Source organism: Anolis carolinensis, chromosome 5 (genome assembly GCF_035594765.1).
Source record: "Anolis carolinensis isolate JA03-04 chromosome 5, rAnoCar3.1.pri, whole genome shotgun sequence".
NCBI classification, from domain to species: domain Eukaryota; kingdom Metazoa; phylum Chordata; class Lepidosauria; order Squamata; family Dactyloidae; genus Anolis; species Anolis carolinensis.
The window spans coordinates 125,140,466-125,155,322 of NC_085845.1; the positions used below are offsets into that span (position 1 = coordinate 125,140,466).

Sequence of the window (14,857 nt, forward strand, 5' to 3'; positions counted from 1 at the left end):
CATGTTTTCGAACTGCTAGGTTGGCAGGAGCTGGAGTTAACAGCGGCCGCTCACACCGCTCCCGAGGCTTGAACCTGGGACCTTTCAGTCTGCAGCTCAGTCAGTCGTGGAGATGGCAGTAAATCTGTGAATAATCATATCAGTGAAGGTTAAACACATACATGTGTAATCTTATACTGGATAGAATAAAGCCTGCATTACATTGGCACAAGTTGCCAAGAACTTTATCAGTTAAATACACTAAGGTTCATATAATCTTTTAACTTTACTCACAATGTCTATGTAAATCTTCTCTTTACAAAACAAGGAATAGTAGGAATAGAATCCATTTTTATAAAATTGTGACAAACTTTTTATAATACTTCAGCTCTTGTCGTACCTCTACAATCACCAACTTTTGTTGTGCTTTGTGTAGCTCTCCCTCCCTAAGGATGATAAAAGAAGTGATATTATCAAGGAGTGATCATACTTGCTTTATATTATTTTCAGATCAAAACTGAAAGCAGAGAGCGGCAACCACTGCATGCTGTACAGAAGAGTGGTTTCACAAAGAAACTAGGCACAGATTTTATTCCCTAAACTTAACACCTTTTGAAAAAAGCACTGTAGCATGTAATAAGCTTAACATTTTGTCTGCCACAACAATGAGCAAATCCTTTAGGCAAATATGGATCACAGAGAGCAAGTTCATACTGCCTAAAATTGATATTTTAAATAAACATTAAATAAGCCCATTTACTATATGTGCATAAAAACATGTATAACATGAGACACATGGAAATTATGTTATCAAAACCTTTCTCCCTGCAAAACTGTCATCTTGCTCTTTCAGAGAAATCAGCCAAATGCATAAAGTTATCTACAATCACAATTACATTAACACCCTCCAGTTATTTTCACACATTTTCTATCTTAACAACAAAGAGTTCTCACAACCCATTTAGGCCCTTTACTATTTTGGAAAGATAACAGGAATGCATGTATGTCCCATATTGATGAATTATTGCCTTCCCTGTCCTAAGGAATTTGATGATGGACCAGATCCCCCTTCCAGATTTTCAACATTTTAATATGAAGGATATGACATCTGGCTTGAAAGAAAACAATGCAACAGAGCATTTAAAAAGGGGCTTGTCATTTTTATTTTTCAAGTTGTAGAAAATATTCATACAAACCGTATTGTTAAAATACATTTAATGCACATGCTTGTAAAAAGGGAGCTTTGTCTTTACTATGGCAAGTCACACGTCATACAATATACAGTAGCTTGTGTTATAAGACAACCATGATATACTCATTTGAGGCATATGAACACCACTTCCACAATCTGCTCTGTCAACAGGATAAAAAGGTATATACATGATTTATGCACGGAAACGACTCGAACAGATGGTCAGTGCAGTTTCATCTAGCTAAGCTGATCATAGATTTTACAAGGGGGTCCTGGAATGCTAGATAAATCAGGTGCTTCAAACAAAGTTTCATCCACTGACACATTTCATTATACAGACAGGATTGCACCAAAATAACCTTCTTTACACACAAAGACTGGCCTCTAGAGTACGAGTTGCAGCTTTTACATCCATTATGCTTTGTGTAGCACAAAAGTGTGATAAAAGATTCATGACTAACTGTTGGCCTCTATCACAGAAGCAGTGCTTTCTAGGGATAATAGCTTTCCCAGTTCCCCTTATATCTTTAAAATGTATTTCACAATTATAAAAAAATCCTGTAATATGTCTAACATTGAATTTTTCAAGTCAATTATATAGTTTTAGTCAATCAGGGATCACATATGCATGAGTAGGACTTGGGCTTAAGTCTCACTGAAATCAATAGAAGAACTTAGCTGTGACTATACAAAGGTCATCATATACAAAGGTCATCTAGATACAAAGGTCAGAATTACATAAACAAAATAATACCATCTACCCATAAAAGTGTAGTATTTGGAGGCTGCTGGGAATCTGAAGCTTTCCAGAAGTACAACAAAGGTATTTAGAAAAAATACTAAACAAAAATGCCCAAAACAGATCAATGAGAACCGAACATGCTTAGTGTCACCAAATGCTTAGCTGCTATTCTTCCAAAAAAAAGTATATATGATATCAAGATGTATTATTTTTTAGGTGAGGTTCTGGAATATATTTTCTCTTATCAAGCAAGCAATCTAAAATGGATTGACATTCTGATAAAGTTTTTGGTTTCAAGGCCCACACAATTTGCATTGAATGAAAAATACTGATTTATATTTCAAAATTTTTGAATAAGAGGGATTTTGGTCAGATTAATCACTTACAAAACTTGCCCTTTAAATATTTCCTCCTGCACTTTTGATGAAAAACAAACATGTTTCCATTTTCCTATACTTCACCCAAATTTTCATATGCTCAAGTCGTTAATTTCTGCTAAACTGAAAATACAAAGATTATTAAATATACAAAAGAGTTATACTGGAAATCAATTGGCTCTAGCATAGCTCACAATCTCTCGGGTCATGACAACATAATGTTATGAACAGTGTTTTTCTCACTTGCATCTCGAGCTCATAATTAACAAACTTCTGAAATTCTCCAAAGGTTGCAATATCTCAGAGAACTCAGAAGGTTGTCTTCACAATTTAGCTGAAGGAATCACCAGTCCCCAAAATTAAGACGCTCAGATCAACACATGCACACACACACAAACAAAATCATAAATTGGTTCCACAGTTACTCATTGAAAAGTCAGCAAAGCTAAATAGGCTGCTTTGAGATTGCATCAGTATCTAATACTTCAGCAACCATGAATATATTGTGGTCTCAAGAGCAAACAATAGGCTGCACATATTGCTTTGAACACAAAATAGTAACTACGGAAAGTATACAGAGGAAATATAATTAAGTAGTGCTTGATTTACCCATCACTGTTATCTTAATAATAAATTAAGTCCAAAATATGGTTCAGAACTTTGGTCTCCTCCAATTCGTTCCCAAAAAGGGGCAATATATCCAACTTCAGTCCTCTAAAAATGTAATACAACATAATGCAACAGTATTTTGGTAACCTGACCTTTGTTTTTTCCATTAAAAAAAAAATCATTAAATCCCCCCTTATTAAAAGTGGAAATGTATTATAATTTAAATATAAAACTGCTGACCATATAACACAGTAATCCGATTGCTAAAATATCATTGTTTTCAGTTACTAAAAAAAATGTTAAATATCTGGGATGCAACCACACATAAATTCAATCATGTAAGCAATGCACAGCAGGACTGCATTCCCAAATAAGTCTTTGGTGAGATATTAGTGTCCAAGGTTGGCATTTTTCCAAATACATTGTCTGTGCTTTTTCGAAAAGCCTCTATCTGTGATGGAAGAGAAAGAGAGAAAAACAGACATATTAGTTGAAGTCGCAAATGTCATGTTTTCAATATGCAGCAATTATCCAATATTAATATTAAAACTGGTCCGATAATCTTTATCATTATACAAAGTATCTGTATTCTAGCGCACATACTCAAGGCCTACAGGCCAAATTTGACCCATCATGTCATTTTATGTAGCTCTCCAGATGCTAGATTACAACTCTTGTATTCCTCATCAGTGGATATCATGACTAGAGATGATGGGAGTTGTGATACAGTAACAGTTGGAAGACTGTAGTTTGTTCTGTTTACAGGATAGTGGGGTTTGAATTTAGATACAAGACTTGTGGATATTAGGTTTGGTTTGCTTAAGGTATCCAGACTTCTCTGCAAATGCCAGGTGCAGCATGCTACAGGCAAGCATCTGGATGGATCTCCCCACAAAAATGGCCATGTTTGGAGCAAGAGGCCATCCTTTGGTGACAGTCCAATCAGCCCTCACTAGCAAAGCCATAAAGGAGGAATCATGAGAACTGCAATCCATCATTTGTAGGGCCACCAGAACTCCCAGTTTCCTTTCAAGGGTTTATAATCAATTTACTGTATCACTATTATTTTTTCCAGGTCAACAAAAGGAAGTGCAATTCCACACACCTGCCCCCCTCCCCGACTCCACTTAGCCCCACTACTACTAACATTGATGCTGCCACAACAGCCTCCTGTCATCTACTAGCTGTTTTAGCCATTTACACAAATCTGCTATGCAGTGTTTACAGTAGACTATGCAGAACACACTTTAGATGTACTTCATAAAAAGGAAAATCAGTTTGTTTAGCAAGTCTAGCAAATTCTGATTTCTTACCAGTAAATGTTTGGTTTTTAGATCTATTCTGTTCTATTCTTTAGATCTACTCACATTTGCATGTTTTCGAACTGCTAGGTTGGTAGAAACTGGGACTAACAGCAGGAGCTCACTCTGCTCCCTGGATTCAAACTGCTGACCTTTTGATCAGAAAGTTCAGCAGCTGAGCGGTTTAACCATCTGCACCACTAGGGGCTCCCAGAAGATTATAGGGTTCACCATTATCTATGACTTAAGATATTCACACAAAGTCCAGGAATGTCTTCCCTCTACAAATGGAGGTCATACGTTAGTTAGTAGATGGAAATGTGAAATAAAAAGATAAATGTTTGTGTTTCTGGGTTTTTTTTGTTGATTGAGACAAGGACTACATAATTTGGCATTTTGAATATTGGTTTGAGGAAATAAAAGTAAGCAAATAAGTCATGTAACAATTTGATATCACTAATCAGGAATGACAGGAAATATCATGTTATGGACTGGAGTAAAATGCAATACATGTCTCAATACAATGCCACATGAACTGTGAATGTATATTGTAGGTGTTTTTGTAATGTGTTTATTATGCTTATATTTATTGTGATGTACTGATTGTTGTTTATGTGATTTTAATATGTTGTAAGCTGCTTTAGGTCCCGTGAGGGAGAAAAGCAGGATATAAATAAGATCATTATTATTTATTATTATTATCTTTAAGCTGTGGAGACACAGCTTTGATTATGATAATGATACATTTAATACCTGGCCCTCCTTGCGTCTTTACGCCGGGTTTGGGGCAGCCCCAATAAGTAATCCAACCCTGAAAAGAACCTTCAGTCAAAAGGTCATTTCCAACTCTGATTTAAAATCAACAGCATACTGAACCCGTTTTGGGTCTATATAACCCACATGCCCACCTGTTATTCTGAACCAGATCTTGCTCTCTGTTCTTGCTGGGGAGGAGTGCAACGCAGTTCTTTGGATCCCCGTTTCCCAGCAGGTGTAACTGTCACTCCTTTAGGGCATTCTTTGACAGGAGTCGCTGGTGTTCCACCACTAACACCTTCTCCACCGCTGACAGACACCAAGTTTTGGCGCTCCTTTGAAGCAGATTTATGTTCCACCTTTGTGACTCTAAATCTGGGGGAGGGAGAATCACAAACTATTAATAGGCCTCAATCTTCTCTCATACACCTTTGAATAATGAGGTATATTTTATCCAAGTAGTTCTTTTTTTAAAAAAAACTGATTCTAATATGAATTTTCTTTTTAAAAACATAACAAAAATGTGATATATGGTAAAAGGGTATGTCTCAAATCCTCTGCCCTATCATGAAATATTTGCAGCCATCTTCTTACTGCCCACTGAGCTTTCCAGTCACAGAATTCAATTTGTGATCCTCTCATCCTTGTTAGCTTTACAAAGAGAGGAACCACAAACCTTGTTTAGAACTGTCTATATTGAAAGGAATCGGATAGCTGAAGAAAGATATTGTTGTTCTATATGTTTTTTAACTTAAACTAGGTTTTCACAATGATTCAATAAAACTTCAAGAATGTGTGCTAAAGAAACAGTGCACAATCCAAGATGACAGTACCATTTTAGAAAAGAAATCAAACAGAATTGAAAAGTGAAATCTTTCATTCTTTAATAACGCTGACTACTGATAACTGACAATATATACACCCAATTACGGATTATTTTACCCACCAGGACAAAGCATACCAATTACCTTTTCAATACCAGCTTCATCATCTGTTTAAAGGGAAGCTGAATACAGAAATATCAATGCAATGAGATACTGAAACCAAATAAACACACCTTCCCACAGAGAGCACAGTGACTTCTCCATGCCGACCTCTTCTTACTTCTTTAGATTTCTTTGATGGACTGAAAATATGCCATCTTTTCTGATTGCAGCGAGTACAGGCACCTGTCCCTGCAACTCCACCAACAGTATGCAAATGACGGCCTCGACAGGTATGTTTTGACCCTCCAGGTGAGACAGGAGAAACTGGAGTTGTAGGGCTACCTGGGGTAGTTGGGCTACCTGGACTAGTTGGGCTATTGTTTGGGATAGAAAAAAACCCACAAAAACATTAATATTACAGAGACAGCTTCTTTATTTTCTATTCTCCTCTTTATTATAAATTCCACTTTTATACAAAATCTTTGGAGTAATCTTTTGCATCTACACCTGCTAAAGAAATTAAGTGAGTGTATAGATATAGAAGTAGCTTTTAAACAGGAATTACATTCACTTTTTCTTATATTTAAAATTATGCCAGTTTCTTCTTTAGCAGACTAAAGGGAAAGCATTTGTATTAGTGAAGAAAATGCCATGTCAAGTCTCATCCCATTCATCTCTTCCCACACACCCTATTCATACATTTATATGCCCACATGTACTTTTATTCATATAAATGTTTATTTGGGAGAGGGTTTTTAATATTAGTTTGAAAAAAATGAAATAAAAGCAATTCTTATAGAACACACAAAGTAGATAGGGTTTGCAACACCACCAGGACAAACCCATCCATATAATAGCTTCAGCAAACAGCTTCTACAAGTAACTTTATCAAACAGTGAATGTGCTTCACACAATACTCTTTGAAGCAAGTTGGGACAAGTATACATGAGGGTTTTTTTTTACCTTTCTGGGTCAAATACAGAGTTGTCTGCCACCATGGCCTTCAACACATCAGCATTAGCTGTAAAAGAGATAAAAAATATTTAACACTTTGAGGGTATTCCTTATACACACAGATACCAAAAACAAGTCAGGCAGAAGCAAATTAATGAACCATGACCTAAAAGCTGGCTGAAGTTTGGCTGGAAAATCTTTCTCTAGGTGCAATCCTATCTATGCTTTGCTGGAGTAAGTCACGAAAGTCCAATTCAATCTAAATTTGTGATTAGTGTATCAGACCTGAACATTCTCCCAGATATTCTTTCACAAACACTCTTCAGAGTTAGCTCATTTACTATCTGTACAAATGCAAATTCAGAGAGCACAGAGAATTTGCCAGTGCAAGTTCTGTTCTTATACATTAAAGTACATAATATGAGGCGTGCCATGAATTAAAAGCTTTAAATGTCTGAAAACCTTCAATATAATTCAACAAGAACCAAAAGGATTTAGAAGTCTAACCGCCAGATCAATATGTTCATCTTTAAAAAGCTAAAGTACCTTCATTTCTCATAATGTAGTCAACGATTTGCCCCACAGTGTCACTATTATCATTTGTACTTTCATTCAGTTCTGAAAATAGAAACAAAAAATTCAACAACATTCTCCATTAACTATGAAAGCAATGGTTGCTTACCTGTAACCTGGTTTCTTCAAGTGGTGATCTGTGAAATTAGCACATGTGGTAGTAATTGCCCCCCAGCAATGCGCTCGGAACCTTAAAACAGCTGTTTGAAGTACTTTGGCTACAGCCCCGCCCATCTTCCCCAGAAGGCATATATGCAGAGGTGGGGATGTAGCTTCAGTTCCCCGCCGCCGAAAGCGGCTAGAGAAAAAAGTCATGATGATCAGCGGGGAGGATGGGTGGGGATGTGCTAATTTCACAGATCACCACTCGAAGAAACCTGGTTACAGGTAAGCAACCATTGCTTCTTCTTCGTGGTGTCTGGTGAAATAAGCACATGTGGTAGACTAGCAAGCTACTCACCATGGTCGGTGGGCGTCATGACAGTGCTGATCCAAGAACCGCTCTGCCAAATGCTGCTTGCTTCCTGGAGAGCAGATCCACTTTGTACTGGGCCACAAAGGTGAGTGGCGTGGCCCATGTGGCTGCTCTACACACTTCGTGGAGCGGTATGCCATGGCTGTATGCTGTGGAAGTCACCACCGCTCTAGTAGAGTGTCCTTTGATGACAAATGGAGGCTGCTGATGAGCTAGCTCATATGCTAGCCGAATGGTGGCCACAATCCATCCTGATAACCTCTGGGAGGAAACAGGTAGACCTTTTGATTGAGAAGCATACTTCAGGAAAAGTCTGGGTGAAGCTCTGAACTCTTTAGTCCTTTCCACATAATATGCAAGTGCCCTCCTGGCATCCAGTAGATGCAGAGAGTGTTCGAGTGGAGTGGAAGGGTTCTGAAAAAATGAGGGTATCACAATATCCTCAGTCAGATGGAATGCAGAGACTACTTTAGGAAGGAATGAGATACCAGTGCGCATGATAACCTTGTCAGCATGGAATCTCATATAAGGATGATCTACTCTCAATGCACAAAGCTCGCTTGCTCTTCGAGCTGTGGTAATAGCTAGCAGAAATGCCACTTTCCATGAGAGATATGAGAGATCCACCTAGGCCAATGGCTCAAAGGGTGGTTTCTGTAATGCAGAGAGAACCAATTGAAGGCTCCATGCCGGTATAGGAGGTGTTACTGGAGGTCGCATGTTTCTGTACCCCTGCAGAAACCGTTGTATAAGAGGGTCTTGGAAACAAGACTGGCGTCCTGTTTCTTTCCAATTTGCCGAGATTGCTGCTAAGTAACACTTGAGGGATGGCAAATGTAAGCCTTGAGTTGCTAGTGATGCAAGAAATTCCAACACTATTGATGTTGGAGCTGTCAACAGTTCTATGTCTTGTCGCCGGACAAAGTCAGTAAACTTTTTCCATTTGTAAGCGTATGATCGCTTTGTTGATGGTTTATGTGCTGCATCCAATATGTCTCTCACTGCTTGAGACAATGGTCAGGATGAATCCTCCATGCCGTGAGTCTGAGACATGCAATGTCTGGGTGGCGGAGGCGTCCCTGGTCTGCTGTGAGCAAGTCCGGGCGAAGTGGAAGGGGAAGATACTGCCCTTGCGACATCATCCGATGGAGAGCAAACCAGGGCTGCCTGGGCCACAACGGCGTGAGGAGTATGCAGTTGGCTCTGTCGTGATACAGTTTTGATACTACTCTGTTGAGAAGGGGTATCGGTGGAAACACGTACAGAAGTGGTCCCGACCAGTGGAACATGAAGGCATCTCCCAGGCACCCTCGTGTCTGGTCTTCCTGCCGTCTGGCACAGAATAGATCGCATTTTGCATTGTGTGGTGCTGCAAACAGATCTATCAGGGGACTGCCCCACCTCTGGAAAAGAGAAGTCGCTTCGGCAGGATGAAGGGAACACTCGTGAGTCGAGTCTTGTTCCCTGCTCAATGTATCTGCGATACTGTTGTCTTCTCCCGGAACATGCACAGCTATCAAATGGGTGTGGTTGGCTAAGCACCAATGCCATATGTCCATGGTCCTCTTTAGGAGGGAGTGTGACTTTGTGCCCCCTTGTTTGTTGATATACCACGCTACCGTGGTATTGTCGGTGCATAGTTGGACTACCTTGCCATGGCACAAGTCCTGAAATGCATGGAGGCTCCGCTGTACTGCCATGAGCTCGAGGAGATTGATATGATGTTGGGCCTCCTGCTGTGTCCATTTGCCTTTGACCATAAGGGAGCCGGAATGTGCACCCCATCCATACAGGGATGCATCCGTTGTCAGAGTCACTGTTGCTTGTGGCTGCTGAAATGGAACACCCACGCACACATTGTCCCGGGACAACCACCAGTGTAGGGACTGGCGGACATAAGCCGGAACAGGGAGACGGATGTTTTGGCTTTGGGTCAGCGGGTCGAAGACACGCAAGAACCACATCTGAAGAGGTCTCATTCTGAGCCCTGCATAAGGTGTTACTACTGTTGTGGATGCTAGATGTCCCAAGGCTGACTGGACATCCCTGGCTCGTGGAAATGGACCTTGCAGGAGGGTTAAGTAGTGCTATGCGAAGAGATTGAAACCGATCATCCAGGAGATATGCTCTGCCAGTGGTAGAGTCTATGTCTGCTCCGATAACTATATACGGGTAGACAGTTATCCCTTGAAGGCGGAGATGTGCCGCTACCACAGCCATGACCTTGGTAAAAACCCGTGGAGCAGTTGATATCCCAAAGGGGAGCACCCGGAAGCAAAAAGCCTTTTGTGCCACCATAAAAGCAAGATACCTGTGGTGCTGAGGTGCAATCGCGACATGGAAGTACGCATCCTTAAGGTCAATGGATGCAAACCATGCTCCATCTGGCAGCAGAGGCAAAATGGTTGACAGTGTCACCATTCAAAATTTTTAGGGTTGATATAGTTATTCAATCCTCTGAGGTCCAACACTGGCCTCTGGCCTCCATCCTTTTTAGGAACTAAAAAGTATCTTGAAAAGAAAGCTTGTGAAAACATTGATGGATGGAGTTGAACGATTGCTCCCTTGTCTAACAAGGTGCGAATTTCCTCCTGTAAAACTTTAGATCAGGGGTCCCCAAACTTTTTAAGCAGAGGGCCGGTCCACAATCTTTCAGACTGTTGAGGGGCCGAATTATCATTTGAAAAAAAATACAAACAAATTCCTATGCATACTGCACATGTCTTATTTGTAGTGCAACAACAACAACAACGAAAGAACAATACAATATTTAAAAATGAAAACAATTTTAACCAACATAAACCTATTAGGATTTCAATTGAAAGTGTGGGCCTGCTACTGGCCAATGAGATAGTCAAGTTAATTAGGATTGTTGTTGTTGTGTGCCTTCAAGTCATGTCAGACTTTGGCCAAGCCTAAGTCTAAAATTAATTATTTATTTACTGCATTTATTTACTACATTTATATCCCACCCTTCTCACTCCGAAGGGGACTCAGAGCAGCTGTATGTACATACAATATATTATATTATTAGCATTACACAATATTAGCATTATGTATTTCTATATTGAACTATACCACTATACTATTATATAATATGTAATATATAACAAATAATTAATATTATTATATGGTATTACTATTAGTATTATACTGTATAACATAAGATTATTATCAATATTATATGTATATACAATATATTATATTATTAAAACTGATATAAAATATTATATTATAAAACTGATGGCGGGGGCCAGGTAAATGACCTTGGAGGGCTGCATCCGGCCCCCGGGCCTTAGTTTGGGGACCCCTGCTTTAGATGGTGGCATAGCTTTTATACAGCCTGTATGCGGCTGCTGGAAATACTCAATAGAGTAACCAGAACTTATAATCTGTAATACCCACTTATCAGTGGTGATCGCTCTCCATGCAGGAGCAAATTGCGCCAAATGATCTCCAAACTTGACAAAAGGTGTATCTGCTGCCGGAGCATGTCCTATGTCGTGATCCGAAAGAGGAGAGTGTTCACCCGTGCAATTTGTGAGGGATAGGGTAGGGAAAGAAACCAAAGTCTTGCTAAAAAGTTGCTTTCCCCTTGGTTGGGATTTGTTCTTACCCTGTCCTCTGGACCAGGATGTTGAGGTTTGTTTGGTGGATGTGGATGCCGTTGCCTGAGGCAAAGGTCTTGTTGGTGCCTCGTATGGTTTACGATTATAAGATGTGGACGTATAAGATTTCCCCCGGTATCTAGATGTTGATTGGGTAGGAAATCCATACTTGTTTGCAGCTTGACGCACCTCCTGTGCGCTCTTGAGCTGTGTGTCAGTTTCAGGGTTGAACAGTCCCTTATCATGGACTGGAAGGTCTTCTGCCAAGACCTTGCCCTCTTCTGACAAGGTTGAAGTTCTCAGCCATGCATGTCTACGTATCACTGTAGCTGCTGCGAACATCCTGCCTGCTGCCTCTGCAGAGTGCTTTGCCATCTCTTTTTGGGCTTTAGCTAGCGCCACTCCTTCCTGTTGTACTATCTTAGCCAAGGTCTGTTTGTCCTGTGGCAAACTTTCCAAATGTGGGGCTATCTTTTTCCACAGATAGTCTTGATAAGCTGCCATGTAGGTGCCATAGTGGGCCATACGTGTGGATATGCCTGACTAGTTTACTAAGTCTATCATCTCTAATTGGTCCTGCCCTGGCACCTTATAATACCATATTGCACCATATTGAATTAGTTCACCATCATAATCCCCACTGCCTGCCTTGCACTTTAGTCAGCTCAGACCCCTATACCTATGCTGCTCATGCACCCTCTGCACTTTACAACTGCATTTGCACTTTGTATTGTTGGAGGGGGGTGGGGGAGGCTGGAGGGTTATGGGGACTGCAGGGTGGGGGAAGGGAATGGGTGTGAAAGGATGCCAATCTATAACAGAAAACTAGTAAACCAAATAACATCGTTTGGACCAGGGGAAGAGAAAGGGAAAGGACAGTGTGATAGGGGAGGAGGGTGTTCTGATGGGTGGGGAGCCCCTATAGAGGTGGTGTCTGGGAGGGGGAGATACGGGAAAGGGAGACCAAATCATTTAATTCGGCCTAGGGTTTTTGGTAGGACATTAATAGTTCCAAAACGGTCTCCTGACATAGCTAATCTGGGTAGCCAGGATGGCGGTCCCTCCAGGTTAAAGGTGGTGCTGTTTAATGCCAGGTCAGTGAACGGAAAAACATCTTTCATCCAAGATCTCATCTTGGATGAGCATGTAGACCTGGCATGTATTACGGAGACCTGGCTGGACGAGATGGGAGGAGTTAATCTCACCCAGCTCTGCCCGCCAGGTTATTCCGCGGTGGTCTATAAGGATTCCATCCCCCTGACCAGGTGCCCCGTCCCACAGTCGACCATGTTTGAATGTGTCCACCTGAGGGTGGGAGACCGGGACAGATTAGGGATTCTGTTAGTGTACCGACCACCCCGCTGCACTACAGTCTCCCTGCCTGAGCTAGCTGAGGTGGTCTCGGGCCTGGCGTTGGAGTCCCGGCGGCTCATAGTGCTGGGGGACTTCAATGTCCATGCCGAGACCAACCTCTCAGGTGCAGCTCAGGACTTCATGGCCACCATGGCAACCATGGGGCTGTCCCAATTAGTAACAGGCCCCACCCACAGTGCGGGACACACACTGGACTTGGTCTTCTGTCAGGGATGGGAGGAAGGTGGCGGTGTGGAGGAGCTCACCATCGCTCCGTTGCCATGGACCGACCATCACCTGATCAGGTTTAGACTTACTGCGCCCCCCAACCTCTGCAGGGGTGGTGGACCTAAAATGGTCCGCCCCAGGAGACTTATGGATCCAGGATTCCTGACGACTCTTGGGGAATTTCCCGCCTCCTCGGCAGGTGATCCTGTTGATGCTCTGGTCTCTCTCTGGAATGGAGAGATGACTAGGGCAATAGACACGATTGCTCCGGAGCGTCCCCTCTCGAGTAACCGAGCTAAACCAGCTCCTTGGTTTACTGAGGAGCTGGCAGCGATGAAGCGAAAGAAGAGGGAACTAGAGTGCGTGTGGCGATCAGGGTATAACGAGTCAGACCGAACACGGCTAGGCTCCTATCTTAGGGCATATGCCGCGGCAATCAAAACTGCAAGGAGAGCCCACCTTGCGGCCAACATTGCGTCCGCACAGAACCGTCCGGCGGCGCTGTTCCGTGTCATCAGAGGGTTGTTAACTCCCACCAATCAAGGTGGGAGCCCTGATAACTCGGCAACCCGCTGTGAAGCATTTGCTCGGTTCTTTGCGGACAAAGTCGCTCTGATCCGTTCCGACTTTGACACCATATTAACGGCAGTCTCTGAGGATGTAACGAGTGCACCTGCTTGTCCAGTTTTGTTGGATTCATTCCAATTGGTTGAGCTCGAGGATGTGGACAAGATCCTGGGAGAGGCGAGACCGACCACATGCATCCTAGACCCCTGCCCATCCTGGCTGGTGAGAGAAGCCAGAGGGGGTTTGGCCGAGTGGGTGAAGGTGGTGGTAAATGCCTCCCTTCGGGAGGGCAAGTTTCCAGCGAGCCTAAAAATGGCTGTGATCAAGCCGCTGTTGAAAAAGCCATCATTGGATCCCACTCAATTCGGAAACTTTCGGCCTATTTTCAATCTCCCCTATTTGGGCAAGGTCTTGGAACATGTGGTTGCTTCGCAGCTCCAGGGTTTCTTGGTTGACACTGATTTTCTGGATCCGGCACAGTCTGGCTTTAGGCCGGGGCATGGTACTGAGACAGCCTTGGTCGCCTTAGTCGATGATCTACGCCGGGAACTGGACAGGGGGAGTGTGTCCCTGCTGGTTCTGCTGGACCTCTCAGCAGCCTTCGATACCGTCGATCACGGTATCCTTCTGGGACGCCTCGCGGGAATGGGACTTGGAGGTACTGTTTTGCAGTGGCTCCACTCATTCCTGGAGGGTCGGTCCCAGATGGTGTCATTGGGGGATGCCTGCTCGGCCCCACAACCGTTGACTTGTGGGGTCCCGCAGGGCTCTGTGTTATCTCCCATGTTGTTTAACATCTACATGAAGCCGCTGGGAGAGATCATCAGGAGTTTCGGGGTCCGGTGTCATCTGTACGCAGATGATGTCCAGCTCTGTCACTCCTTCCCACCTGTCACTAAGGAGGCTGTCCAGGTCCTGAACCGGTGCTTGGCCGCTGTGTCGGACTGGATGAGGGCCAACAAATTGAAATTGAATCCAGACAAGACAGAGGTCCTCCTGGTCAGTCGGAAGGCTGAACAGGGTACTGGGTTACAGCCTGTGCTGGATGGGGTCACACTCCCCCTGAAGGCGCAGGTGCGCAGTCTGGGGGTGATCCTGGACTCATCGTTGAGCCTGGAGCCCCAGGTCTCAGCGGTGGCTAGGGGAGCCTTCGCACAATTAAAACTTGTGCGCCAGCTGCGACCGTACCTTGGGAAGCCGGACTTGGCCACGGTGGT

The 14,857-nt window shown here is 42.7% G+C and overlaps 1 protein-coding gene across 1 annotated transcript in view; it reads right to left on the reverse strand.

The window, feature by feature from the left end:
• Positions 1-1,118: 1,118 nt before the first annotated feature.
• rell1 (RELT like 1) overlaps positions 1,119-14,857 on the reverse strand; it is a 40,859-nt gene continuing 27,120 nt past the window's right edge. The window contains exons 3-7 of the mRNA XM_003226251.4: positions 7,383-7,454; positions 6,846-6,903; positions 6,014-6,256; positions 5,109-5,331; positions 1,119-3,350 (exon numbers count right to left, since the gene is read on the reverse strand). Coding sequence (XP_003226299.1) covers positions 5,112-5,331; positions 6,014-6,256; positions 6,846-6,903; positions 7,383-7,454 — 593 coding nt within the window. The 3' untranslated portion in view covers positions 1,119-3,350; positions 5,109-5,111. The remainder of the gene's footprint in view (positions 3,351-5,108; positions 5,332-6,013; positions 6,257-6,845; positions 6,904-7,382; positions 7,455-14,857) is intronic.